We start from the raw sequence: 24,308 nt of genomic DNA, 5'->3' as shown, positions 1-24,308 counted from the left end.
CAAAAGGTATGGAAATAAGAAATCGTAAATCATTTGGCAAGCCATAAACTCTTACTTTGGGTTGCAAACCTTGGCACACATAGCAAGGGTTGCAGAAACTTAGATGGAATAACGGTAAGACGGAAGCGTTGCCAATCAAGGCAAGAGGGATGGTAGAACGCGTTAACCTCAGCTCATTAATGATTTACAAATCACATGCCCGACACACTTTCTTGCGATGCTCGACTTCTGATTATGTCAGGGTTTGTAATAAAAATGCATAGTAAGGAAATGCGCAGTAACGAGTTTACAGGTTAGGTTGATCGGCTAAGCGGTGTACTTGGTAGGCGTAATCGTCATAGTGGAAAGGTATGTTAGGTTCACTTATTGCTATGTAATCATCGTTTGATTTGACAAACAAGAAATTTATGTACAAAACAAGGCGTACCAGTCCAGTCGTAATCAATACAGTTGGGTGCGTATTGCAGACGTTTGTGATAAACAGGAAGTTATCACTGAAAATGCGTGTACAAGATACCGTCCAACAACGTTCAAATTGCTAATCACAATCGACAATAGTAAAATGTCATTGTGCAAGTGAGGTCAGTCTTTTAGCACAGCCCAGCACATTTGGTGGATAGCAGCGTGTAACACTTCGTTAGCTCTTTCTTAAATAATTAAAATGTAAACTAAGGACAATGAAACTAGGACACGTGTAAGGTTTTGCAAACAGGTTTACAGTCATTTGTATGTTATATGTGCAGCGTTGATATGTGAGAAAAAATTGAAGTTGATTCGAAGAAACAACGCATCAACCATCCATCATTCAAAAAGTAAGTAGCATTTGTTTTGTCTGCGAATGAGTTTTGTTTACATATTAAATTAATTCCCTTGGTGTTGAGGTTGCTGGGAAACGCTCTAAATGCGTACGTGAGTGACTGAACCCAGTAATACCTAAAAATTTAAACATTTCGCCATGTTATGTGGAAAACGAAAACAAGTATTTCCATACACAAGACCCTAAAAATGTAAACTTTATTACATCAGTTTGTTAAATGCGTGAAACATATCCAGTTGATGGAAATAAAATTTGGTATCCAGTTGATGGAATACTTGGCTGAATAGGTCATTGATCATTGCATGAATGGAAACTCATATTCAATCGTTCAAGCCTCAATACGTGCAGCAACTCATGCACTTGCATGCTTAATAGCTGGAAACTCCAGAGGGAACAATAGCAGACCGAAAATTGCAAAATAAATGCGCAATAGAGAACAAAAATAAAGTGAAGCGTTATTAGGGGCTAGGGTCCAAAAAGAAAGCGTCTAGCCTCACCTCTGATCAATGTACTTCTAGCGACACCAAGCAAAAGCAAATTAAAAATAAATTAGACACTTGGTGATGTAGATAATAATAGTCACAAAACGCACGTGTCTGTCGCAAAGAAGTTCCAAAAGAACAAAAAGTGTTGACGACCTCAAAACCATAATGACCTTAAACAATCCACTATACGCTTCCAATATGTAAAAACATTTAACCATTCTGATTGCAAACTCAACACGGGTTATCATTTCCAAAACAAAAAAACAGTACATTACAAGCAACAAAGAATAACTGCTACACAGTAAACGTTATTAGCGGTTTTCAGTCTGTGGGCATTATCATTTGTTGTAAATTTATTTTATTTTTCACTTTTTTTAAATTATACACAGTATTTTGGTTCGGTAAAGCACAATAGGATACAAACGCAACGAAATACTCGAATAAACGTTTTTCGTAAATGCGAACAAACTTAAATTTTAAATTTGTTACAATGTTAGTCGAGTGTTTTTACTTTTAGCGCTTTGTAATGGATTTTTAGTCTTCGAAGCAGCAAGTACACGATAAGACTATAAATACCACAAAATTGCGGAACATTTTCTCAACCTCGTGTGCAAAGATGGTAAATCAACAAACATGTCAAATCTGCTATATTAGAGCGGTGATTTCCACGCTATGGTACACGACGAGCTTTAAGATAATACGTGAACCCAAGTTAACAAATATAGGTAAATAAAAGAGTTTAAGAGAACTATGACAAATCAGAATTCACAAAACTTCCTAATGTCTTAATGTACTGATGGTTTAGCAGTAGTCTGGCATATTTATTTATCTTCCGGTATTTTTTATTTGTATCTTTCACACTGCACGGCTGATAGTTAGTTGTGGATCAGAATTCTTTTACTTTTGAGCGTTTATATATTTTCTGGATATAAGTGGAACGAGAATATCGTGCAAACAAGCCTGATAATGACAGGAGGTGCAAGTTTGAGGAATTAATGTTCAGCACTTGCATGAGTTGGGGAAATGACTGTTGGGCGTTTTCGTTCCGCAGTTGCATAAGTTAGGAGAAAGGGAGTATTTGTAACCGCCGGCGTTAATAGTGATTGGTATCTCTTGATCACCAGTAGCGGCTTTGCACGCGACGAAGGGTGATAGTTTATAAACGACAACGATTTTTCGTACGTTCGCTGGCCCAGGGGCTGTGTAACCTACATAAACTAACAAGGTAGCAAAGAGGTAACGGTTGTTTCTTACTTTCTCGAGTTTACCCTTCAGAAAAACATCCCATGTGTTAGCCTGTTCTGCTCAACGCACGTTACCTCCTCTCAGGAACGCGATTTTACACACGCCATGCACGATAGACAGGCATTTACAGTTGTGACGCAATAGGTTGTTACGCCATTTTCAACGCGATATCGCACCAACAAACGGCGATTGTTTAAAAACAGATTGACACCCAGATAGCTTTGCATGCAAATTTCAAGACGTTGACATTTGGCGTTCAGATTGGTTATTACCAAAAACGCGGCTTGGTCGACTATGCCATGATGGCGTTGATTATGAATGAGATGCAATCAGGGGCAATACTGGCCGTCTGCCTTCTGATAAAATCCAAGCCCAAAGCGGTTCAATTCTCAGACCAGCTTTTCCTAGTAAAAATCCGAAAAGTCTACAAGTAGTAAAAGTCTTTTTTCCTAGTAAAAAGGCTACAAGTCAAAACACCTGATCATATAGTAAATACCACTAGTTTACATCCCGAAAAACAAACTTTGATTATAAATATGCGTTTACAAAAGATACTTAATAGGCTTTATCACGTCACAAAACTTTTCTCAAAACTTTTACTAGGTTTAAAAAAATCGTAATATTCCTCTTTGTACGTTTATAAATTGCTAAGTTTTACACTTAAAATAGTATCACTTTTTTTCAAAAAAAGACAATAAGTTTTGTTAAATTGGTGTAAAGCTATTTAAAATACTCGTAGAACGAAAACTTTTTATAAATATGCAACCTAGTGAACTAAACGTTTTATCAGTATTTTTAATAATTACTGTAAAGCAGGGGTCTCAAACTCAAATCGCTTTGAGGGCCAAAAACAAACTTTTAAGTAAGTCGAAAACATTGGTTACAGTGTAACATGACAACAAAATTTTGGATGATTAAAAAGGGAAATGTTTATTAGTGCCATTTAGCTTTATTAAAAAACAATATTGTAATAAATAACAAACAAAAAGCAAAATGAAAGAGCCAACTTTTCTTTATTGCTTTGTGTGGAAACAATGACATACAATGACACAACAATGAAAAAAAAATTGACACAATTGCAATTGCGAATTTTAAAGATGGGCTATTTCGATTATGCAACGTTGCATACCGTATTTACTCGATTGTAAGCCGCCCCCGAGTATAAGCGGCACCAACGGCAGGTAAAAAAACAATGTAAGCCGCGGCTTACAATCGAGTAAATACGGTATACCACTACTGGAGAATGATTGTATTGTGTGAACTCACTGGTTTGACAGGGTATTCCGCCTGATTAAAACACATAACTTTTAAAAGTTACTTCGCGGGCAGCACAAAAACCCTGGAAGGGCCGCATGTGGCGGGTTCTCCACAGATGCTTAGTTAAGTACGCTTTCTGAAAAGCAATTATTTTCAACCCTACTACTAAGCGCTGGTTGACATTTATTTCCCAACCATTTTATTAAACATTAATGATTCATGACCTCAAGCAATTAACATGGGGACTGTTGCGATAATAACAATAATATGCGGGTTGTAATATGTCGCCTATAATATTTGCAGGTGGTACGTTTGTGATATATTTGGTCACAAGCGCCTGCGGGGTAGGTTTTCTGCTACTTCATTACCGGTTAACGGCATTGAAACGATTGAAACGCAGAGTTTTTCTCGACTTAAACTGGCTGACACACCCGAGCGCTTTTGGACCAGCGTTGCTAGCTGCTTCATGCTCCAATGCGCTTGTTGGTTGAACGCAGTTAGAACGCCCGTTGTGTCGTAGTACGAGGTACTGGGAGTTTACACAGACAATCAGCCAATGACGAGTAGCAGACATTTGGGTGGTTGTGTTCCAAAACAATAACCTGATAATGTTACCAGGCGCGGCAGATAAAGTGTTTTAAGTAATCTCTGTATGTAGCCTACGTGTACAGAAGTTATAGGAAAGCTGACAAATTACAATCAAAATTAGGTGCATTAAGTGAATGTGCTGGGCAAACTTTGAACAGACGAGTCGTATTTCAACGCATTGATATGGACAGGGTCAAAACATCACACTAGCGGTGATAGACTGTGGGATAGTGTAAGGCCAAATACTATAAAAGTCAGAATAATTGAAACTTTAAGGTATTTGTAACGTATTCAAGTGGTTTCGCAAACATAACAATATGTTTGTTCAGTGGACTCCTTACAGAGCCTAAGATCATAGTCCTGTCATAAAAGTCAATAAAAGTTGAAGTTACACTATAAATTAGTACTAAATAAGCTTGTGAACAGTTTCAATTGACAGCAACAATTTGTGTGTGTATTTCATTTTATAACGGTGGTAAGACACCTCCAGGGTAACCCGACACGTTTGACATACAAAACCTGACAACAACCGGGTCACCGCAATTATTTGCGTACCAGTCCGAGCAGAGTTTACCTGTAAGCCGTAAAACTCGACAACAAATCTGCAATAAAAAGAGCGCGTACGTGCTTTATGCTGCGTATCTTAACGCAACCATCGAAGCGAAATGAGCAAAAAAATCAAGATGCAGGTAAACTAATCGCACGGAGGACAATAGAGATGGATTACCAATTACAGAATTTAATGCAATGATGTTTTTTCGCAGAGAAAGACTGGGCCGCTTCCGAAAGAACTGTCGTTGAATCAGAAAAGTAACGACGCATACGAACCAACTGCAATAGGTGAGTTGTGAATACGTCAACTTAACCGTATTGATTTGGTATTTTTCAGTCTTACTATTTCGGTGAGACGCCTCCGTAAATGTGACTGTGTAATTCAGTCGCATGCTCCTAGCGTGACCTGGGAAAGAGTTGAGTTGAGTTGAGTTTATTTCGCCGGGCAAAATCGTAGCGTGCGCAAAAATATTCACCAGGCCGGAAAAGCTGCGCAACGTTGAGACGTTAAAAAGCGCGACGAAGTTGAGGGTACAATTGGTGGAGGGATGGTAGACGCGCTGCAGCTACACCGTTACTATAAGCGTTATGTGGCAGGGACTCACATCAGATGGTGAGGTTGGCGCATTTGGACATTGAGACGGGGCTACGTTGGTGGAACCAGTCAAGTTGGGACCTAAAAGCTAACCACCCGTGTTAGGGAAAGAGGGTGGGGTTCAACAGGAAAAGAAACCACCCAAAGAAACCCTGTTGGATAGTTTCAAGCGCCGGAAGAAAGGGTGCAGCACAAAACTGAAAGTGTTATGCAACCCCAAAAACTTAAAACCAAACGACCGCTTTGCTAAACACAAAAGTAAGTAACGTTTTAAGACAGAAACAGCAAATAGGGTGAAAACAATAGAGGTCTTTAAAAAGTCCAATTGTTGCAAACATCGCAACCCAAACGAGTTCCATAGAGATTAGTATACCAATTGCGACTTCCAAGCCTTATGCAAAACCGTAAAAAAGACTAGATTTAAAATTAATTTTTAGTTTTGTTAGCACCGTTTTCTTATTGTGTCTGCAATTGAATGGAAAGTAATGTATAAAGTATTTTGGTAATACTTCTAACATAAAGTAAGTCACCTATTTTGAATTAAAAAAAAACGATTGACTAAAAAAGACACTTAGCGGTTTAACAAATAACCCGAAGGCGTTCTTGTTATTAGTAAGAAGAATAAATTTCGAGCAAATGAACGATAGTAGACTTTAATGCATGATGCGTTTGTATCACGTGTAGAAACACCACTGGATTTAAGCTAAATGGTGTGTATGGTACACTGGGGCTGTTGAGCAAAATAATTGGTAAAGTTTTTTTTTTTTAAGAGTGTAGTTTTAGGGTAGCGCCAATGATGTGCTTTGCGTCCGTGATCTTTAAAATAGCAAACAAATACCCTGACGTCAAGCCTGTGGTTAGTTCCCAGAAAAATTTCGTCGATATATCTTTGACCTTAAAAACACTGATGTTGTCTCAAAAAAACAGAAGCTGTGCGCTACTGGACGTGGCAAGTTTGAAAAATGCGTCAATTACCCAGATTGGGGCCATTCCGGTCGAGTCTGGGCATTGAACAAAATAGTAAGCCGCTCTACAAACAAACTCATTCATTGCAACGCGTTTCAATGATGTTTGCTAAATAGATTGTTACTACAAGTGTAAACGGTCGTGGTCAAACAAACTGGGTTATTGTTACTTAAAAGTTTTTTCAGCCAGACATTTCTTAACGATAGGTAATGTTTATGGAAGCGAGGAATCATTCGCAAATTAAAATAAAGATCGTGGCACGATGTAGAAAAAATGTTACGTAACTTTGCAACTTAAAAACGATTTACAGATAATAATATCTGCGCCAATGCAGACAGAAAGTGTCGTTGACGGTTAGGCGTTTTATCACCAACAACCACATCAGCTAAGTGGGTTCGATTTGGTACAATAAGCGGTTCGATACTCTGAATGAACTTGGCGCATTGAAATAGTTGCCACAGGATCAAGATCATATCAGTCGGCGGTAGCACAATCCTTTTGCCGTCAAGAATTTCGGTTTGATATCACATTCCACTTTATAAGATAACAAGGTGAAAAGAGCCCTGTCATGCGACCTCGTGTGCTGACCTTTAACCACAAGGTCATGTGCTCATCACGTCGCTTCAATGCTAAACTTTCGGTGAACTGTTGTTTGTTGGCAGATATGGCCCTCGACGCGATGGAGGCTGGTTGTCATTTTATCAAGGTTCGATCGAAACGCTGGCAGAAAACACGCCATCTTCAGCTGTCACGTGATCACCTGTCGCTGATCGTTTTCAAGGAGACATGCGGCTCGAGAAAATACAAACTTTGTGAGTTGATGAGGTGGTGGTGAATGTGTTGCTTGAAAACCTTTGTGTGACCAAGTCTCACTTTAAATGTTGTGTGCTTTTTTAACAATTGTAGTGGAAATATTAATGGCCTAAAAGCAATGCGCTTCGAGAAGACTTTAACAACCATTTTCACGAAAAAAAATATTCACGGATCTAACTATAGTGCGCTGGATAAACATATACAACCAGACCGTTTCCAAGAATGGAAAATTCCACACCAATTTTCAGTTTCATTCATATACAATTTGTGCCAACTTCGTTATTCACTTTCATATGCACCGACGCCGTTACACTATTCCATTACTATTGTTCAGCCCCACGAGAGTTCTGGCGGCACAGCGAAAAACAAAAACCGCATATTAAATTGTCGTCTGTAATCTTTGTGTTTGCTTGAAGCAACAAACAACAATTTCTCCACAAAAACTGGAGTCAAGTTAAAAATATCCCCCACGTTTTTTTACCTCGGTTTATATCGTTTGAAATATGTTTCGTAAACAAAGTTTTTACGTTCGAATATACGAGCCATAACACAAAGAAGTTATGTTGAATTTTTATCCGGCGCATCCAGGCATTAACGTGCATTGTTACTTTGCAGTGGACCTGAAAAAGATTAAAGGGATACGAAAAGGTCATCAAAGCCAAATCTGGGAAAGTCTTGGGCGCCACCAGCCGGACGAAGATCAGTGCTTTAGTCTGGTACGTTAACCGCTTGATGACGCAACAGACTTGCCGGCGTATAAGAAAAGAATACGAAACAAACGTTACGTCCACCAGATTGCATATATAGTAACTGGTGTATAGTTACGCAAAGAACTGTTTTATTTAAGAACATTAGTTGCTAACGTTTTGCCTATTAGCACGATGGGCAAAATCAGATCAGTAAAACATCGTTGGCGCAAAAGTTTGATAAAGAAGAGCGAGATACCAAAACCGATTAATTAACGAAGATTTTCGGTGAACCAAAGAGGCACAGAAGATGATCTAGGATTTTTCGTTGCTCTTTAGGCAGCGTATAATTGTCGAAAATACTTGCCATGTATACCTTACCAAGCTAATGTTGCGGCAAAAAACACAAAGTACAGAAAAGTTTGTGTAATGTGGACCATCGCGTCCGACGTTATATGAAACTAGCATAACTTAAGAATTCAAATCATTTTCCATCGTTCAAGCAATGTCAAAACTTGTGCTTCTTAAGTGTAATCGAGCCCCGGTGCGAAACCGACCTTGGAAAAGTTTGATAAATATAAAATACGTGAGTGATTTCCATCAACCGGTAAAAGGACAAGTCGCTTAACTGTACAAAAATACGCGAAAGTTCGTCATAAAACCTTTTTTCGATCTCGATTATGGTGTGAGCGTTCCCACAAACATTACCGCTTTGTGATTTTTGAAAACTTTTCGAAAAATTCGCAATCGTCTTCCTTGAAATATAACACACAAAAATGCGCACGTCGTCTATAAGCTTCCCGCATAGATGGAATCGTGAAGGTTTTTAACAAGCGAAACCAATTTACTTTCGTTCAGGTCTTGGAAGATCGCACTTATCCCCTCAATCTCGTGGCAATCAACCCCCAACTATGTGATCTATGGGTGACTGGTCTGGGACATTTAAGTGCAAACCTTGACCAAATGAACGTGGAAACCAAACAAAAGCTGTAGGTTTATTTACAAGAGCTTTTTTTAGTTCTCTACAAACAATGTTTGTAAATTACCCCTTCTACATTGCAACCAACGCATATTACGGTTGTGGTTACTACTTTTATCACATAAACATGTTTAAAATAAACAAAAAAATTTAAATTTTCAAAAGTCAGTGCTTAACTACCAATGGTCCACAAAACGCTTTAAAAACGTTCTGACGAAGATTCTAATAGATATGTTCGCGTTGTTGTGAAAACCGTGAAACAGGACAGTCGTGTACAACATACATTGGATCAATCTATGTTGCAATATGACGTCAAACGAAACTTTTTATACCCACAATTCAATGTAGAATTTTCATTGAATAAAAACAAAACCACAAGAGTTTAATTGCAGTTTCTCGTACTGGTGATAAAAGTAAAAAGTCAAAAATATCACCATTACAATGAATTGGCTATGTAGTTTTGTTTTGGCTATCTGAATTGGCTATCTAAGTCTGCTTTCGTGCCTTTAGCACTTCCATGTGTTTTCCTGCAACTTAAAATGATAAGGATTGAACAGTTGCACCACTGTTTTTGTACGTGTGCATGTTTGCAGGATTATAGAGATTGCAGACCTGTCATGGTGCGGTTGATTATTATCTGTAATATCATCCTCATTATCTTGTCAGCGTTGGAAAACACATGCGTACTTCAGTCCCTCGCATCTAACGCTATTGTTTTTAGGTGGATTTGGGAACATTTCAAGGCGACAGACAAAGACCACAGCAAACTTCTGTCTTATAAGGTAATATGTGACATCGTCAATATTTATTCCATAACAAACTTAGGTCAGTAGTAAAGGACGCTTAAAAATAGCACCCCAATGTTCGAGCCTAATCCTAACCAGTTAAAACAAAACAGTTTTGCGAAACTGTTCAAATTTTATACAAGAGTTGCGGTAGAGCTGTCATCAAATAATCTTTTCTAAGCCGTAAACCTTAATTTTGGTGCAAAATCAATTGAATTAAACACATTGGTGACATTTTTATGAAATGGAGATTAAACAGAAGCGAAGTGTTTCCAGCCTTAAATACCCATTTTCCAAAAAATTTGGGCAAAAAAGCACGGTGGTTTTCTGAACATTTCAGTATCAATTACACACATTAACAATTAAGGTTATTCAAGTAAATGTTAAAGATCACAGTTAAATTAACCAAGTGTTCAATAGAAAGCTGTAGGAAAAAAGTGAAAAATCACTTGAAAACAGACATGGTTCTTACGAAAAATAACTATAACAGGTCTCTACTTTTTTTAAATTTAAACGAAAAAAACAGATTTAGTGGATAGATTTAATGCCCAGGACCACAGCCACTTTACAATTATTGTCTAATGACTTTAAAATATTCTTATTTCATAATGGCCTTAAATCTCAGGAATTTATTATTGATGGAAATATTTTATTATTTGATTTGAAAGCAAAAAAAAATATTTGAACATTTGAAAATTTCAAAACCTTTATTTGGCAACAGCCCTAGGTTGCGTTTTTTATAAAGAAAGGTTTACGGCCCTAAAAGTCAAAATGTAAAAAGATACCCTTGTGAATTAGTTAAAATAAAAAGACATATTCACACGAAAACGGTTTAAAATAAAGACATATTTACATGAAACGGTGTGACCAATGTACGACTCGGTTAGAAAATCTAGCGAAATATGTTTGTTTTAAACAGGAAATCAAAAAACTTTTGGACAAGCTGAACTTTGAAGCGACGTCGTCCTACATCAAAAAGATACTGAATGTAAGTATTTTCACCACAAGAGATTCATGTAAAATAGACACAAGCCGACTACCAAACGATTAAAGACACCAACACCATATAGTATTTAGGCCTACCCTGCGCCAAGAAAGGTTTATTAAACAAATATGGCAAAAATAACTCACAAATCCCAACCCAAACACACAAACAAATGACATGAGTTTGTGACATGATTTGATCACCATTTCACAGTACCAAAAGGTGGTTAGAAAAGTTGATAACGTCACTGCTTAATATTTTGTGCTTACTGGCTGACCGCTATGCAAATTGAGTTACACGCACTGTAGGCCTATCATCAAAACGCGCACATGACAATAACAGAGATTAACTCGGCATTTGTAATTTATTCTGAAATTAGTTAAATAAAGTTATTAAATCTTGTAAAGCTTTTTGGGATAGCCTTCCTTTAAGCGCCGCCTGATTCCGATTGTTTTATTTGAAGGTACGATACAAATGTGAGTACCGTACCTCAAGTACGGTACGGTGCGTTCTCATTTTTGACGTTTTGTACGGTACGGTGGTACAGTATGGTACGCTCTTCGTAACGAGGTACGGTCAACGCAATGGTACCGTACCGTACTGCCATCCTTGCCTACCGCAATATATAATCTGTGTCGATGGTAAACAAGATAGTTGGTTTGATCCGACTTTTTTGCCGGTGGCAAACGGAAACCGTCGTTATAACTGATGCAATACCTACTTATATAACTGGCGCTTTATTGAACTAGTTGTGTAATTCTAAAACCGGTTCGCTCTTCACCTTCGACGTTTTTTTTCTCCCAAACATGCCGCCCTGCATCTACGCAAGCTGCGTGCACGACTTTGCATACAAGACGTTGGCGCTCTTGTGAGCGTTATGCACACCTGACCCTTATTGTCGCAAATCGGTACAACGCCTCTAAAGCGTCTTTGGCGTCTACTGTTAAATAAGGCCACGAAAAGTTAATTCAAGAGAACTAAACGACCTGATACTAGGTTTAAAGTGCTTTTCTAAAGGGTTTGATTTGATAAAAAAGGAAAAATTTATAAGATATGTCATTTTACCCACCAATATACAATTCGCAGCCTAATTTAAGTGCTTTTAAAATGACATAAGAATTGTGGAGACGTCAAAATGCCGTGCTGATTCGTATTGACTTGCATGTTTATTGTCTAAAGTTTCCCAAACCGTAAAGTGTGTGTTTAAATACAGTTGATCGTTCGAACTTGGTCGAACAGTTCTCAGGCGTCGTGATGGCGAATTTACAAATTGTTTCAAACTGTAATTTTCGCGACTTATTTTATTCACAGGAGTGCGACGTTTCCGGGGACGGGAGTCTTAACTTTCCGGAATTCTGCGACTTTTTCCAAAAGATTTCGTGGAGACCGGAGATAGAAAGGCTGTACAAGTCCTACTGCGACGCTGACCTTAAACTTAGCGCCAAGGTAAATTCAAAGCCTCTAGTTTCCTGGCATATTGAAGCGGCTCTCGACTTTTATTTAGCATCAGGTATAAATTTTAGGTTCACTAAACAGAAAATAGTTGTCTCAGACATAGGAAACTGTGTACGGGCTTGGCTGCTAGACACGGGCTTGGCTGCTAGACACGGGCTTGGCTGCTAGACACGGGCCTTGTCTGTGTCATGAAACACCTGTTGGAGTTCCAGCATTCGCTACGGTGGCCCATAGATAAAGTCAACACACACAACTACAAGGACAAGGCCAGGTCAAGCCCAAAATAAGTTTAAAACGCTTGTTTTAGGGCTTTAATCCCAGGACGCAGTGATAAACCATTCCTAAACGTTTTTGGTGTCTGTATTCGCTGGGTTAACGACCCAGAGGCCTGAGACTGCTTGCTTTTGACGGCATTTTATGAGTCAAAAAACAGAAAAGCTTGAAGGTAATACATATGAAATATGAAAACTGCTCTCGTATAAAAATGTCGGCTTCATTTCACATCGTGAAAACAAAGGCCGTTGACCTGTGCGGGTTCCCGAGAAAGTCAGTTGTAACTGTGGCCTACTTTTCTGGGGTAAGGGTCATTGAACAAAAAGCAAATATTAGTTCGGGGTTTACATCACTTCACCAATATTGATAGAAGGTAAAGTTTAAAGCCACGCATTTGGCATCACCTGGGGGTGCCATGCTCCACCGTGTGATCGTGTGGAGAGTTGCGGATGCGCTTTCGACGGCTGATGTGTCAATCGATTTACGTGGTTTCTCTGTTGAGCACGGTCTGTTGGGCAAACCAGGCGCTACAAAGGTCACTAATATTTTTTGTTGCCCACCAAATTTATGAATCAGGCATTGATTTTGCCGCGACCATTAATCATTCATGGACGGACTGATGAATACGTGACTCATTGCTAACAAAGTGCCCGGAAAGTGAACAGACAATCGATCAGACGACATCGGTGACCTTCTCCGGACGCCGGAACTGATCTCTGACCTGACCAGGCCTAAAAAATAATACAGACTACTGTTCGTTGAAATTAAAATTCGCAGAACACTGACCTAAACAGCATAAAATCCCGAAAACGGCTGCAAATTTTAGCTGTCAGATTTGCAAATAGAATGATCATGCGTAAAACCATTTCAGAAATTCGCTCAAACAGCATTTCCTGTCGTGGGGCAAAGACCACGGTGTCATTGGGATATCTAAACCTTTCCCGATGCTAACCGTTATTAATGGTTTCCGTTTCATTTGATAGGTTGCATCGCTTTTGGGGCGATTTTTTCACGAAATTTCATGAATTAGATTACAAACACCGTTTGGCCGAGTTTTAAACCAAACAAATAACAATGTTTAGGTTTTTGACAAAAACAATCTTTTCCACTTTCGCTAGTTGGTTGGTAAAATGACACATATCTTACAAATCTTCCGTTTCAAAGTGATTTTTATCAGATCTAGAAACACAATTTGCGTGTAATAACGCGATCAGGAGATTAGCTTGAAAATGACACCAAAAGTTTTATCACGCAACAGTTGATGGAATCATGCCGGTCAGTTCCTATGTAATACTGAGGAAAATCAATCCTTTTCGACGTAGGGTTTATATGCAAATTGTAGAAACTGGGTCATGATAAAATATTTGTAAAACGCATTGAAAAACAAAAGGGTGTTGAAAGGCGCATTTGCATTATCTTATTAGTGGATCAGGTTCGCCGTGGTAATGACAGGAGGTCTTGCAACCTACGACGGCAAATACCACGCCACTTTCAAAACGTGAATCATACCAGAGATTGAAAGCCTTTTCGCCGGGAGTCATGCGTCTGCTTTCCCGCCGGTGACATAATCTCACAGCGAGGTCCCGCGTACGAATAAGATCGGAACACATGACGTGGGTGCGATAGACTGCCGCCAACGAAGCAAGCTGTTGCGTGACGTGAAATCAAATCCCACGGGAGATCGGGCCTCGTTTCAGAAGGAAAATCATTTAGTTGCGCATGTCGCTTTTGATCAGGTGCCAATGGTTTCACTTTATCGAGATTTGTCTCATGGTGAGGCATAAACTATACGAGTCGTAAATTGTTGGCAGACATACTGTTAATAAAATTTCGCTTTTCCGACAATTTTATTCTTAAATATCCGTCATTTGTGAAGTTTTTATCTTGGTAATGGCAAACTATGCAACACAAATCGTCAAAAAATAGCAGATAGGAAAATGTTTGTCACCTTTTTCAGTGGTTGACACTTCTAATATAAAATACATGTTATGCAACAAAAATGCTGCAACAAGCAGATGTTTGTTTTCAGAAAACAGTGTGTCGATTTTGGTAAACAACAGCGACAACCTTAGTTGGACACAAGCATACGTTGTACCAGCACCGTAGCCACACCTGGGTTAGGTGTGCAAATGGCGCGCAAACAGAAAACACGCACGCACGGCATGTATTAGTGTTACGCCCACAGCGGCCATCCGCCAAGTGGATCTGCATCAAACCATAATTTGAAAAACGTGGCGCACAGACACCGGCTATATCACCGTGTCATGGGCTCGCCTTGACCTTTCGCAAGCCATGCAATGGACAATGTCACGCCTTGTCACGTAAAACAACCCAAAACCACCATTACGTAATGTTTGAGGTCAAGCAATGCGGATGCGACACACACAAGTGACATAACTTAGCATCTGAAATTTTAAATGTCCCCAAACCAAAAAGGCCGCTTAGAACTCCTCAGGCTAAAAACCACCACCGGTCGTAAATTATTGACACAAAACATAGAAGCAAACAACAAGACCATGGCATATGCTTTGCAAAAAAAAGATAATATTGTTGTATGTTGAAGATACTTTTATATCGATATATTTAAATATTTTGATTTTTGATTTTTTTCTACACCTGGTACCTAACGCTCAAACAAAGAAAATCCTCAACGAATATTATGCCCTTAGCATTCCACTGCAAATTTAGACTTAAAATTAGTACGCCGCGCATAATGTCAGACCGGCAAATTTCAAACCATTTAACCTTTGACAGGAGCTTGTCAGGTTTTTCCGAGAGGATCAAGACGACCAGGAAATCTCGGTTGAAGACGCGTTACGCTTAATTGCTACCTATGAACCCGACCAGGATTTTAAGAAGGACGACAAAATTTCAATCTACGGTTTCACCTATTTGCTTCTGTCTGATTTCGGCGACATATTTACCTACAAACATCGAAAGGTAGGATCGCGCTTAGGCTCCAGCGTCAACTGTTGTTACACAACTCTCGATTAAAACATTCCATCACGAAGATGTAGGTCAACACACTTTCGGCCTAAAAACTTGGATAAAATTTTCTCTGCAGGTTCACATGGACATGACGCAACCGCTTTCACACTATTATATCGCATCGTCACACAACACGTACTTAACAGAGGACCAGCTTTTTGGCAAATCAAGTGTGGAATGTTACATAAGGTATGTTGCGCTTCGCTGCAAAAAGGGGGCGGGGCTTTGAAATCCCAAGTATTCTTGAATGCAGAGTTTGCAAAACCTGTAAGTTCAAGTTTAACCAAGATCTAATCAGTTGAACCTGGTCTGAGTTCATAAAATCAGTAGTTCGACTGTTGGTATAAAAACAAAAAAATGCAAGCATGACATTTTCGGTTTCATCACCAACCACAAAAATTACTCGTTCCCACAATAAATATTTCTCACAGTTTAAATGTTTGCAACTGAACAGAGCTTGTTTGTTTTAACAGTAAATAACTTCTCAAACTATTGGATTTCCAAGATTGCAACAAAGAAATTAGTAAAGAGACTACAAAAAAATAACATTTTTCATTCAATAAGACATTGTTCAATGAAGTAACACAGAAAATTGTTAAACGACCAAGTCATGTCAAATATTACAGATCCGTAGTCTTATCTTTTGTTTGTTTGTCAGTTCGTGGCATACATTTTAGACCACTTCGCGATTAGTGAATCAATGTTTGTTTTGAATGAATAAGAAATCCAGATTTACTAAATTCTTATTCCATCAAGTTCCAAGTCGCAGTGGTTTAATAGCGTCGGATCGAAAATCAAGCATTCTACGACACCATTTATATAAAAAAAAATATTTTTCAACCACTATTCTATTTAACACCGATGAAACCCAAAAGTCATTAGCTTTTACTCACAGATTATTGCACAAAATCTGTCTTCCGAAATGCAAAAATCGTACATTGCACATTTTTTTTTGGTTCTTAAAGGCTCAAACATAGAAACGGCATGTTGATAATATTTTGCCACTTTTTAGACTTTTAGTGGTGTACAAACACAATTATGAGTCACGTATTAATAAATTTGTTCATTTCGAAAAAATACTTTCCGTAACGTTCGGTCAACCTTAGTTTTTGGAAATATCTTTATCGATAACTTTACACAGGGCATTGGAAAGAGGATGTAGGTGTGTGGAACTGGACTGCTGGGATGGCGAGAAAGGAGAGCCAATCATATATCATGGATATACTTTGACCTCGAAAATTCGCTTCGCAGATGTTATACAAGCAATAAGGGATTATGCCTTTAAGGTAGTGGACTAAGTTATGTCCCAAAAGTCACCGCGACAATGAACCGATCGGTTTCCCTTCCAGGTGTCGGAGTACCCAGTCATTTTATCCATCGAAAACCATTGCTCCATCGAGCAGCAAAACAAAATGGCCGCAATTATGAAGGTAAGTCAAAACTTGGGATAAGCTTGTTGGTGATTAACGTTGGTCATTTAAAGCACGTTTACAACGTCTAACGCTGCCTTGGTAACACTTTGTCAATTGTTCATTGCTTCACTGGCACATGGTTCGATTAACAATTGGTGAATCATCATAATGCTTTGCAAACAACAGGATGTGCTCGGGACAATGCTGCTCATATCGCCTGTGCGTAACGGTGAAGACTGCCTACCCAGCCCTGAAGCCATGAAAGGTGCACACTGTTGGTGACGCTTTGTTTAGATGATGTGCGGTCTTGAACTTACCTAATATGGCCACATCTAATGTCAAAAAGGCGCAAAATAATTTACTATACGATTATCTGGTGATAAACACCAGAAGATAAAGCCAGGAGCCACGGAGTAAGTAGGTCAATAGCAACTAGTTGGAAAGAATCCGTCACATAGCAACTCCAATCATTAGTAGTTCGCAGCAACTTAATTAAAAAAATAACCTGTTATAATAGCAGTTGAAGAAATTAATTAGAGCATGTCAACCACATGGCATTTGTAAGTTGTAGAGATTTGGGATATTTTATGGCACATTGGATATACAGGGAAAGTGTTGGTGAAGGGAAAGACTCTTTCAAAGCCTGTTGATCCGGATGCGAGTGACGAAGATGGGGAAGTTAGTGATGAGGATGAAGCCGCTGATGTTGAAGAAAATGGAATTAAAAAGAAGTCTGAAAGCTCTGGAGTAAGTTGTTTAAATATTTGCTGGGTTTTAAGATTCAAACTCTGCCTGACTAAAGCAAGCTGTTCAGGTTTTAAGTAAAAGGAGTTGTTACTAGTGTTTGTTTGTTTGATGGTTTTGTTTGTCTGTTTTTGTATTTAAATAGCAATAATAATAAAAATTAATAAGTCAAAGGTTTAAAACCTAAAAAAGTAGAAAACGTTTAGTGGTCCAGTTTATGTGGTAATAAAAAAATAACACAAATTAGTACGGCGTCTAATAATCAAATTTAATAAATTATTCTTGAAAAATATTAATTAAAATAATTATAACAAAGTTGTGTTTTCGATTTGCGTTAAGAAAATCTAGACTGGTCGACAAATACACATGGGAATTCACTAAATAAATCATAACTTTTGCTTTCAATTTTTATTTGCATCAGAAAATTTTATTGGAATATATGTTTAAACGTTTTTAGACATGCAAGTTTCTCCTAGGCGTTTATAGAGAAATTCACACGAAAAAAGCAAGGTTATTTTTGTAGTTCTATAAAAATAATTCAACATGCAGGTAATGGCTAAAAATATATTTATTTGTGGAACTACTGTGTAGTACCGATTTACCAGTCAGTCAAGCTTACATGGTCCGTAGATAATTTTCACGACTTAATGCAAAAAACTCCAATACAGGGCAAAGTATGCAATGCGTTCTGCTGTCCGCAACGTTTTATCACCTTATAAAAACATACAATTTTGCTTTGATCCATGCGACAAAAGCTATAAATTGAGCTCAAAATGTGACCTAGAGTAACAGAAAGTCAGTTGTTTGTATGAAGGCCAGGGTTGCAACTCATGCAAATCGACATTTCGCTGAAAAACATGTACCACAATTGCTGCTGGGGAAAATTAAGTCGGAGAAATTTCCAGTCGTGTCAGTAGTCGCTAACCGCGGCATTCAAAAAACCGTGACAAACGGTATTAGAGTCAATTTGATGCAGTGGAGGGGGAAGGGGCTAGTTGTAATTTCAATACCGACAACAATAAATATCAAACCAATTGCGGGTTGCGGGGGCGAAAAATGAACAGAAGTTTTGTAAATGTGCTGCTTTACTTCACTGAATGCTGCAATGTAACGATTGTGTAATTGCATTCGGTTTCCTTCATAGCAAATTATCGATTTAGATTATCCAAAAGCCAAACAACTATAGCTGCCTTTGACCACATGCCGTATTTTAAAAACATGGAAAAGTGGAAAATAATACGATCAAGATTTTTGCACTATACAACATTGGTTCAATTATTGCATTATGACCTGGTCTCCTGACTAATACGATGAAATTTACCTAGTCAATTTTTTCAGTAACTAAATTATAGGCTTCCGACCGTTCTATATCGTTAAAGGCGCCATTTTTGTTACTTGAAGAAGCTCCAAGAAAATGGCGGATTTTGATTGCACGCTCAGTTCAGGAGCGACAACAAACGCGCCAAGCTAGTGGCGTTATCATTGATTGTATCAGAAATATGTCGGCTTGAGATATTTTGTTGTTTTCGTTTTTTAGATCATATTTTAGGATTATATGATCAAACAGATTTACGTGTCTTGACCTAGGGCACACTTTATAGTAAACTGGCTTGTGTCGGAAATTGTAAATACCTTGTTGTTGTGCACCATCTGCAGCTTGCTATCATTTATTATCTTGATGCTGTTACAATAACTTGTTGTTTGTTTTCAGAAAAAAATCAAACTTTCGTCTGCACTTTCGCGATGCGTCGTTTACGCGCAAAGTCGACATTTCAAAGGATTTGACGACGCCCATGCAAACTCGTGTTATAAACAAATTTCGTCGTTAAACGAGGACAAGGCAGAAAGCTTAATTATGTCACAGGTAAACCTTGTAAGACAACATACGTGGCTAGTATACGTTGATACATAACTAAAAATTATGTTTAGCCCGATGATTTCGTAAAACACAACAGATGGCAATTGGTTCGAATTTACCCCAAAGGATCGCGGACAAATTCAAGCAACTACAGCCCACTGGCTTTGTGGAATGTTGGTTGCCAAATTGGTAAGTTCGCGTTAATTAATCTGTAGACCACAACGTAGCATTAGTCACATCATGCTTTGCTGCTTGGGAACCACCAACCTTTTGACCTCCTAAAGTAACAAGACTGCCAAGTGGATCGTCGACATCCCGAAAAACTCCCATGTTAACATAAGTCCACGGGGTCACCGAACGGTGAATGACATTTGTCTTTCTATAGATTATCCAACATGGTATATCACTTAGTGGCAATAAGAAGCCACACATTCCAAACTTACTACAACACATCGTATGCACTCTGATCGGCATTTGATTGACAGTGCACCACGTCCATATTGCCATGTAGACTATTTATTCCGTGTTAACCACGTGGTCGGTATTTTGCAGTTGCTCTGAACTATCAGACCGAAGAAAGTGAAACATACATGAATCAGTGCAAGTTCCGAACCAATGGAGGATGTGGTTACGTCTTAAAACCCAAACTGCTTCTGGAGGGAAATTTTAATCCGTATGACGTTAGCGAGTCCTCCGACAACATAAATCCCGTGGAGATCACTATTAGGGTATGACGTCTTGACTCTGTTCGGATCTCAAGTTCTCCGAATCGCAACACTAACAAAAATAATATTTTTTCAGATAATCACGGCACAGCAGCTGCCCAAACCCAAAACTTCAAAGTCTTCGGACGTTGTCGATCCCTACGTGGTGGTCTCCATACTGGGCTGTGACGTAGACAACGTACGTTAATATCATTCAGTTCGGCAATTATTGAAGGGCGCCGGCCGGAAAGTTCTTCTTAAGAGCCGAAAAGTGGCCGGCCCTCTGCGTGGGTGGGGGCTCGTAGCAGAGCGACACAATGCCGAGAGAGCATTAAATTAACGCTCTTAAGTTCAGGGGATTTCATTTGAAACAATTACAGCTTACTTAATTACCATAAGCACCACGTGTCCACAAGTCTTTAAGGCAATTGGTACGGGGCAACATATGTCTGAAAATGAAGCACATTTAATTAAAAAATACGAAGCACATGTACTGAAAATATCATTGTAAGATTTTGGTTAACCTTTATCTTGGTATTACTGTGTAGTTTAGCACAGACTTCAACAATGTTATTTTTCCTAAAAGCAAACGCAAAAGACCAAAGTTGTGAGCAACAACGGATTTAACCCCAGCTGGGTGAATGAAGACCCGTTTAAGTTCAAAGTGTTAGTACCAGAACTGGCGTTTGTGGAGTTTAAAGTGCTAGACAAGGACACATACGGCGACGACGACCTAGTGGGGTCATACATTGTGCCTATTGATAGTATCAGTAGAGGTAAAAGAAACTCAAACGAACTGAAACCAAAGTATTTGTGTAGTAAACGACATTTAATCGTCAATAACACCCAGTTGAAGTATGACTCATGGACAAAAAGCTCTAGTCTAACCAATTTTCTTTGTCACTGTTGCATGACTAAATGCCGACGCCGCTAACACTACTAGAGTTGTACCGCATTGCTCGTCATACTTATGTCATATAACCCAAAAGGTGTTTCATAATTTACCGCGACAATTGTTTTTCTTCTTTTCAGGCTATCGCCATGTACATTTGGAAACACACGGGTGTCAAGTCATCAACCCAGCGACTCTGTTCGTTAACATCGCCATGAAGAAGTTAACCAAATGTTAAGGGACACTGCCAAGATTATTTCCGCGAAATCTAACTGTGTAAAATACGATTTTTTTGCTGTCATTTAAAGCAACTCGACGAGTTGAGCAAAAACGCAATCGCTCTATAGCAGAAACTAGCAAACATATAAACTACTGTGTCAGATTGTAAAGTATTTCGCAATAAATGCACTTTGCAAAGTATTTTATGATTTTGTTTGACATGCTGTTTTGTAATTGTAGCACTTTTTAAAAGTAAACTTTCACTGATTTCGCTGCAGCTCTGTGCCCTGGTGTATGTTACTCTAATCTTACCTATTGTGTATTATACTAATGCATCAAACCACATTCAACAACTTTAAAAGTTTCTTCACACGTATTAAAAATCTGATGATACCGCTTATTTGTTTCTATATGTACGTTTGAAAGCCTCAACCAAAAAATAATGCAAGCTCTTTTGAAACAAAACGCAGCGCCATTTTATTTTTGCCTCCGTTATTGCGCTGCTTTCAAGGTTTTTGGATGTTAACGCTTACTAATTTTTGAATGATTTTTGTACAATTTATGCTTTGTTGTTTTTCGAAAAAAATGTAAATGAAATTATCGACACTCAATTGAGTTTTTATAGCGCAAAGTACAGGCATTAAAATTTAATTTACAAACGTGGTAATACAAATTGCCTTGGGCTTTACGCAATTAAAACTTTGTTGTCTCTACAAGCTTAATTGGTAAAATCTGTTGAATAAAAATAATGAAAAATGCTACAACAATTTACAAGGTTTTTAGCGCTTGTGCAAGCAAATATATCAAAACAAACATTTTACAAAACCTCGGGATTTTGTTGTGTTTTCAGAAAGTAAGATTTAAGTATAAATCATATTTTTGTACTGTTAATAAAAACCTATACGAAGCATGTTCGAAGGCGGTATCTAGAAAAAAATCAGCGTTCAGCGTTCACCAGTTTTGCCAAGATCAAAGGTGCTATAAATTTGATTCTGCGAAATTTTAGGAAAACTCACTGAGTTCCATCACGATTACGTCGAGTTTTGGAGACAAATCAAAATACACAGATGCTATTTTGCGAACATGAGGGGGTTGATAACAAATCGATATATCTTAAACGCCGTTTTCGGGGGTTGACGACCTCGTACAAAATTATCAGTTTCATTTGACTATGAAAAAAAAACTCAATTAGATACTTGTTTAATCAATTTTGCATCGCCAAGAAAAAATTAAGTATCTCTATTTTTTATGTATTTTTTAATAAAATTACGTTACACTAACATCCACATATAAAGGAAAAGAAATTTTCGGGTGAAAAATTAGTTTCGCAATTATCCTGAAATAAATTCGACACCGCGTAATTCCGGGTTTGGCTTTTCCTGTCTTGGAGAAATACATTAATCGTTTGAGTAATCGTATTTGGGTATTAGTAGTGGAATGCTTGAACATAAACAAGTGGAAACATGAAACAACCGCTGATAAGGTATACATAACACGATGCGGTCGGTATTCACGTGCCATTGCCACTCCATGTGCATTTACACAGCCGGTCAATTGCTCGATTCATTAGTCGGCTATGCAACTTAGAAGGGCCTGGCTTGTTAAACACTCAAGTTCTTGTAAATCGTAAATCGACTTTGCATCTCAATGTAGTTCATGATCTAAATGTAGCTTTAAACGCAAGTGGTTCAGACGGTCACGCAAAGCGGTTTACAAACGAAAATGTAGTTGTCGAGATTTTTACTAAAAAAAGTATAAATAGTAGTATCAAGGAATACTTAAATTCTTGTTTTTACAAATTACTCCAAAGTTGCAAAATAGAAAAAAATGATAAAAGGGTTTTAGAATAGACTAGTAATTGCTTTTACATTGCACTCACAACTCCTAGCAATTATTTCAAAAAAAAAGCTTTTGCAAGATAGTCTGTAAATTCCAAAGTTGCATTAGGCTACGTATAGCATCTCCAGATGCGATCTAGACATTCTGCAACGATTGCAGACAGAATGTGACGAGCCCAACCACAAACGACACTACATGTCAAGATCACTCTGATACGGCAGAAACGTTTTTTACAAGAAAATGAATCAGAAACGTATGAACTACGTACGAATATAAACGATACTTGGAGACAGTGGTTTGTTGCACCCCAATGGAGGGTACCAAGTTCACTGTTAAAAACTATTGGCTGTCAAACGGCGTTATAATCTTTTTTCAATACACAATAACAAAATTTGGGCAACTTTTTTGTGATACCTTATAAATTTTTCAGTATTTACGGCGATTTTTAGATTGTGGTACAAAACACGGTGCTTATCAACTTGATTTGGAACAATTTTACGATGTAGATCACGTTTAAGACATTAAGTTGTTCGGTGACCTGACAATAAATCGATAAGTGGGTGTAACACATAATTTACTCTAAACCTTGCTGTCAAGTTGCGCTGCAGCGCCGCGTCACTGTAAAAATAAACATTAATGACCATATCTTACGACTGCCAACCACCAGCACCTTGACAGCATTAGCCGGTGCTTCTGCAAAAACGATGCCCTGAACTAAAGTTTATTACCGAAAAGTCGCGAAGGGCTTTTATACATTTGCCGAATCAAGTGGCCACATTTTTTTATGACACATTCAAAAGACGTTTGAAAACCGAACAGGTAAAACAACACGCGGATGTATGACTAAGAAACCGGCGAGAGCAGCGAAAGGCTTCCGAGATCCCGGTTAATCATCACAAAATCCGTTTGTTACCAAGCTACCTGTCAGTGACAAGTGGCGATTAGTCACACAAAAATAGCAACGTTCAACTTTAGCAATAGGTTTCATTGGATTTCTGGGTCATCAGCACGTTCTTAATACTGCGTCGTGCCGGGTAATTAAGTCTATTTACGGAATAGCGGACTGGTAGAAATCCGGTCTGACCGCTGCAAGTGCTTGCAAACAGAGTTATGAATCACTATCTAGTGGGACGAGATTCGCGATGTCTAAGCTGTGTGGGAATGGTTCGTT

General features: G+C 38.4%; 2 protein-coding genes across 5 annotated transcripts in view; one reads left to right on the top strand and one right to left on the bottom strand.

Annotated features, from left to right (window-relative positions):
- Positions 1-24,308, bottom strand: part of LOC145204840 (sodium channel protein type 3 subunit alpha-like) — a 96,113-nt gene that overhangs the window by 10,585 nt on the left and 61,220 nt on the right. The gene's annotated exons all lie outside the window — the stretch shown is intronic.
- Positions 727-21,957, top strand: LOC145204847 (1-phosphatidylinositol 4,5-bisphosphate phosphodiesterase delta-4-like). 4 transcript variants are annotated; one of them, XM_080077448.1, is made up of 20 exons: positions 727-812; positions 5,157-5,232; positions 7,168-7,317; positions 7,934-8,034; positions 8,863-8,993; positions 9,705-9,765; positions 10,688-10,756; positions 12,065-12,199; positions 15,236-15,421; positions 15,546-15,658; positions 16,611-16,755; positions 16,819-16,899; positions 17,068-17,146; positions 17,489-17,628; positions 19,337-19,489; positions 19,555-19,672; positions 20,036-20,211; positions 20,285-20,386; positions 20,774-20,963; positions 21,220-21,957. In XM_080077448.1, the coding sequence occupies exons 3-20, from the start codon at positions 7,170-7,172 to the stop codon at positions 21,315-21,317; spliced, it is 2,226 nt and encodes a 741-aa protein (XP_079933574.1). In that variant the 5' UTR covers positions 727-812; positions 5,157-5,232; positions 7,168-7,169; the 3' UTR covers positions 21,318-21,957. The 4 variants fall into 4 exon arrangements, with proteins under 4 accessions (XP_079933574.1, XP_079933573.1, XP_079933576.1 ...); XM_080077447.1 differs by lacking the exon at positions 727-812 and adding an exon at positions 4,330-5,081; XM_080077450.1 differs by lacking the exons at positions 727-812; positions 20,774-20,963 and adding an exon at positions 4,330-5,081.

This window comes from Phallusia mammillata, chromosome 8 (assembly GCF_965637545.1).
Source record: "Phallusia mammillata chromosome 8, kaPhaMamm4.hap1.1, whole genome shotgun sequence".
Lineage (NCBI taxonomy): Eukaryota > Metazoa > Chordata > Ascidiacea > Phlebobranchia > Ascidiidae > Phallusia > Phallusia mammillata.
The sequence above is the reverse complement of the archived record's forward strand: the minus strand, read 5'-3'. Positions and strand labels throughout refer to the sequence as shown.

Bases quoted from the DNA above. Each gene is read 5' to 3' on its own strand.
- LOC145204847 (XM_080077447.1), top strand. From the start codon at position 5,058: ATGAGCAAAAAAATCAAGATGCAG. The intron at 19,490-19,554 runs GTAAACCTTGTA...AATTATGTTTAG, and splicing joins AAAGCTTAATTATGTCACAG to CCCGATGATTTCGTAAAACA. The intron at 20,964-21,219 runs GTAAAAGAAACT...TCTTCTTTTCAG, and splicing joins TATTGATAGTATCAGTAGAG to GCTATCGCCATGTACATTTG.